The sequence below is a fragment of the Dreissena polymorpha genome, chromosome 6 (genome assembly GCF_020536995.1).
Source record: "Dreissena polymorpha isolate Duluth1 chromosome 6, UMN_Dpol_1.0, whole genome shotgun sequence".
NCBI classification, from domain to species: domain Eukaryota; kingdom Metazoa; phylum Mollusca; class Bivalvia; order Myida; family Dreissenidae; genus Dreissena; species Dreissena polymorpha.
In genome coordinates, this window is record NC_068360.1 from 105263730 (window position 1) to 105269209 (window position 5480).

General features: G+C 32.0%; 1 protein-coding gene across 1 annotated transcript; it reads right to left on the reverse strand.

Moving 5' to 3' along the window:
* Window positions 1-382: 382 nt before the first annotated feature.
* LOC127835432 (FMRFamide receptor-like) lies at window positions 383-5270 on the reverse strand. The gene is made up of 2 exons (XM_052361860.1): window positions 5210-5270; window positions 383-2058 (listed from the first exon to the last, which is right to left on the reverse strand). The coding sequence occupies exon 2, from the start codon at window positions 1978-1980 to the stop codon at window positions 754-756; it is 1227 nt and encodes a 408-aa protein (XP_052217820.1). The 5' UTR covers window positions 1981-2058; window positions 5210-5270; the 3' UTR covers window positions 383-753.
* Window positions 5271-5480: the final 210 nt, after the last annotated feature.

Sequence of the window (5480 nt, forward strand, 5' to 3'; positions counted from 1 at the left end):
CCGTACCCGATGTCTTCACAGCAAAATTTATAGTTGGTTTATAGAAGTAGCATGAATTACTTAACGGGCCTGTGGGGTTCGTGGTCCTTCAATCTGACTGTTATTCGTATTGACGCTCCGTTAGTTCGCATTCGCCATAGTTTGTTTGCATTTCTGCTACTCGCCACTTGTTTTTATCTTGAACACTGTTTGTCATCATATATATATATATATATATATATATATATATATATATATATATATATATATATATATATATATATATATATATATATATATATATATATTTATTTATTTATTTATTTATTTATTTATTTATTTATTAATTTATTTATTTATTTATTTATTTATTTATATTTATTTATATATAGATCTTGCACTTTTCAGAACTTTTAATCCACATGAACAGTAGTATGGATTTAAAAATCCGGTGTTAAACACTTTTCTCTTCTTCTCATAATTTAGCCGCCATAATTCACACAGACACAGTTAACATCGGCATTTGGTTCTTCAGAAAACACTACAATCTTGCAAAACTGCAGCCATATTCTTCATTATGAACGGAAACATAATAAAACCGTACAAAACACTTTAATGTCAAACAAACAACAACGTGCAAAACTCTCGAATGCCCATTAACACATACGTTTCCGTTGATAGAAAATGGTTTAGATTTAGGTATATTTTTACATTGTAATTTGCATTTTTTCGGTGGTAAGTCGTATTGTCAATCATTCAACGTCAAGTGGCATACTAATACACGCTTTGCAGTCGACTGGTTTCGTCTGGTTCATCTTCTGAAGCGTATGCAGGCATTTCCGTTGATGTTGCCAATTCATTTGCGCCATTGTGGGCACCACGGTTTCTTTGTCCTTGTGCATGTAAACAGAAAATTGTGAAAAGAATCTTTCTGAATTTTCGGCCAACCGTTGTGTAAATGAGGAAGTTAACAGAAGAGTTCAGAGCAAACAGCGTGTTGCTCACACATAGCCACGTTGATAACACGTCTTGGTCTAGAAACCAAAACTGTGCTACAAGACCTGGCGTTTGGCAAATAATGAAAACCACAACGATCAAAATTAGTACAATGCTCATATTTGTTTCACTGTTCTCATTCGGGGTTGGCAATATGTTTGATTCCGTTCTTCTCGTACGCATGCGCATCAACTCGATGATTAACAAAATATTCAATATAATGAGAATTAATAGAGGTACAATGTATATAACAAACATGTACGCGTAGACACTATAGTATTGTTCATATCCCTTCGTTCTACCCAGATATGTAGTGACAAGAGAAAGACAATCACGTTTGTTGCCATCGCATGGTGTGATACAGTCAGTTATATTATCACATTGCGTGACATTGGGCATGGCATCAGAACGACAAGCATCTCTATTGCCAACGCATGACGTGACACACTCAGTTATATTGTCACATTCCGTGACTTTGGTAGCAAAGCATCGGGGTATGTTATATGCAATGGCAATAACAGAAATACAACCGATCAGAATGAAAGTATTTCTTTTATTACAGAAATTTTCGGCACTGAACGGGTGGCAAATAGCAATGTAACGTTCAATGGTAACAGCTACCGTCACCCACACGTTGGTGAATTGCAGCGTCATAACAATAAAATTGATGGGCGTGTACATGTGTGGGTAAATGACGTGAGTGTAGTAGTTCATTGCTGGATTATCTGGATGGAGCTGCGTTACGGAGATACTGGATAATCCAAGGATACATCCGACAATAATACCGGTGTCTGTAAGGACAAGAGTTCGTAAGAAATACACTGTCATGGACTTCATTTCCATCCGAAATAGGACAATCATATTAAGTATGTTCCCGATCAACCCAAAACTACCAATCACAGGTAAGATGATGCCCCAGAAGATGAACATGAGTTGCTTATCCTGCTTAAATGGGAGACCGCCCACGGAGAGGTTCACCTGCAGATTGAGCTCGGATACAGGCATACTGGAACTGATTTTGCGAAATTACTTCATTAGCTGTGAAACGTCCATTTGTTACTGGTTAAATCGGCACATTTTGACCTGGAAAAAAGCACAGTGACGGGTGTATTATTATATGTATAATTTGTGATCGTCGTTTAGTTTTAAATAAGCATATTATAAGTCGTTTATCACTTATTGTATTAAAATGTATTTTCAATGTTATATAAAATAAAAATAAAAATTTCGGGTGATAACACATATATTATCACAAAAACGGGAGACAATTATCCTATTTCGATCTAAGCCAATAATTACATGGTATTTATCTCTCTTTCTAACAATAACAAATTTGTGTTTTCACATAAAACAAACACTATCGTATATGAATTTAAAACAAAAAAAAGCAAGTTGTGTATTTTGGTCGTTGTTTTTATCACAACCCATGTATAAGCTGTGTGTGTCGACTTGGTCGACATGCACTTTATATGTCGCAATGGATGCACGTCATAAAATTATGGTTCAAGATAGCGATCATGAACAATTGAAGCTGTATCAAGGATTGGTAGCGATTATAACAAAGAAATATATAACCGGTTATAATGGTAAAACTCATTAATACAATAGAGTATGTTCATATGTTGTGTTTGAACCAGTTCTCAGTGAATGAAATATAACATTTCATTCAGATGCTAAACAAGAGATCGACTGAGAGGTTACAGTACACTGTCATTACCAGGAAAAAATCGTCTGATGATTTTTGTAGCTTTGCGTTTTAATATCATTTTAAAGTTCTTCTAAGAATCAGCAGTGCACTATCTAAATTGAGAATGTTAACTTTCCTAATAAAACTTGACGCAGAACTTCATGGAAATAATATAATCGTTGATTGTTACAATTATTTTTCTTTTTTATTCTATAAGATAAGTATCAACTTAAAAGTATGTATTATCTCTGCATTGTGATATTTTGAAGGCATTTTAAAGCAATTATATACAAAAATTCCTAGTTTGGTTTAATTTGCCAACCCCAATTTTAATTTTATTCTAACATTTGCAACAACTATATTTAATTTGTGTAAAAAACTAATCGTGCTTTTCACTGGCGAAATGTATAATAATATGGTTCTTAGCCTCCATGTAAGTTATTTTTCTAAGATTACAATCAGATTATTTTGTATTTTCGTATAAAACTTACTACAAGCCCTCTTCTGACTCTGTCGTTAATTTAAAATTAACTAGTAGGTTCACAATTACCATTTGTATTTATAGTTTTATATACATTTGACTTATCAAATAATCACATGTTTTAAATAAAATGATCTGTGTATATGTATAAAAGCCCAAGTTGACATGTGAGTGGTATTTTTATTTTGATCAAGTTATGAAGAACGTGTTTATGCAAAAGTAACTGAATAAATAGTTTGTTCTTCTTGTCTTCGTTGTAGTTGTTTAAATTCTGAGACAAAATGTAATGGTGGTTATGCGTCAACATTTTATATTTTAAACAATCGTTTACTTATTTGAGTACAAATAAAAAACATATTTTCACAAATATAATTAAGTAAAGTGATGGTCGGTGTATTATTGTTTGGTGTATTATGTTTTTACGTCCGCTTCCGCATACAATCATACCAAATATATTTGTTGCTAATAACAAGAAACTTCCTGATTACCCAACTTGCATTAGATTAAGATAACGAGTACCAAATGAAAACTACAAACAAACGAGGAAGTTTAAACTGTTGCATCTAATTTAAATATAGACATTTTTCATTTTGATTTGTATGTTATTTTGTACGAAAGCGCAATGTGGTCAGGTTATATCCCTATGCAATCTCAATGAGACAGGCGTGAAATGTATATGAAAATGAAATACATATTTACCAAAAAGACCGTATATAATATAAATCTCAATATAATGTGATAATAAAACGTTCTTTAGATTTCACCATAGATAACAAGTACTGGTTCTAGTCCCAGGAAACGGACTCGTTTGAAATAAGCCCAAGGCATTCTATGCAACTGAGCTGAAATAAAACATGTTTAAACTAAACGAGTGTTTATTAATAGAAAACAAACGTGTTAACAAGGTTGGAGTGCTTCCGTAAGGAACACAGTGTGCTTAGAACTAATAAAAGTCGCGAAAAGATAATTAATAGAACTCCCCCCCCCCCCCGACAGATATTTAAATGAATATTTGAATTGCATGATTGAGATTCCATATGATTTGATTGTGTGGAGACTAATCACCATATAAACACAGTACTCCATGTCTAACTGTTTGTACCCACAAACTTTTGGTCAAAGTATGAGGATTTTCATAAGTTCAATGTTTTTCATTAACATTGTACTTCTAACCGTTAAAAGCTCGAGATGTTTCTTTGAGGGCTGACTAATAAGAATCTTAAGTAATCGAATTTTGAAATAAATCATTTATTCAACAATTTACAAACAAACATTATCATGATATGTAAAGTGTATGTTTATAAAAGAAAATGTCACTCTCGTTATTATTACATGTCTTGTCTTAATAGGCTTTTACTAATGTTCCTAATCGTATTTTATCATTGTGTATTTTCTATTGGATCCCGAAAGTAGTCAAAGCAAAAGCAGGATATCTCAAAACATCATATCGGTGAATATTATTTTCTTTTAACTGGAAACAAGACCATAAATTGTAACAGTACAATGAAAAAACAACTACTAACATGTATTTTTTTATTTAAATACAATTTAAAGACCGTTTTCTTCAAAATGTTTTGATTTATGTTTTAGATAAATATTGCAGTTCCTCGTGTGTTCATTTAATACTGATGAAAATTAAATTTCGATACTGTAAACATTTCATTGCAGTCTCTGCTGGCAAACGTAATTTTACGCTCTTATGATTTACATTAATATGCAATATGCACATCGCAAGAAATCATATAATATATTAAACATGATACTATATTTCTATAACATGGCTTTATTTTAAATGCCATAGTAGGAATTCACGCATTTTCCCGTATAAAGTGATGCGTGCGTTCTATAAAGATACCAATTTTGATTGATGGACTTTGAATAACGAAAATATATTGTTCTACGCGTATACTGAAATGTATTTCTATTTCATATCAATGTATCGTGTTATTTTACTTATTTTAAGCAATAATTGAGTGATGTTCTAAACGTGTATGATTTAACCAGATCAAGTATCTATTTTTCGTTTTTATAATTTAAACATATTATAATAAAACGATTAAACCCACCGTGACAAACTCATATATTTCCAGTTGTGAATGTACTGAGCTTGTATCCAATTGTTTATCGTTCAATGACTGTTCATAAACCTCTTAAATTTAACATTCGAATAATTTCCTTATTATTAACGAAAATGCAGTCACACATTAAGGTACATAGTTGGGTTTGACATTTTGTTAAATGAGCCTTGGTCTATTGATCTTGTTATTAATATATATATGAATATATATATCTGTGTGTGTATGTGTTTATGCGTGCGTTTATGGATCCCCTTATGAA

What these genes read in the sequence shown, in the direction of transcription:
- LOC127835432 (XM_052361860.1), bottom strand. Translation starts at nt 1,980, where the DNA reads ATGCCTGTATCCGAGCTCAATCTGCAGGTGAACCTCTCCGTGGGCGGT.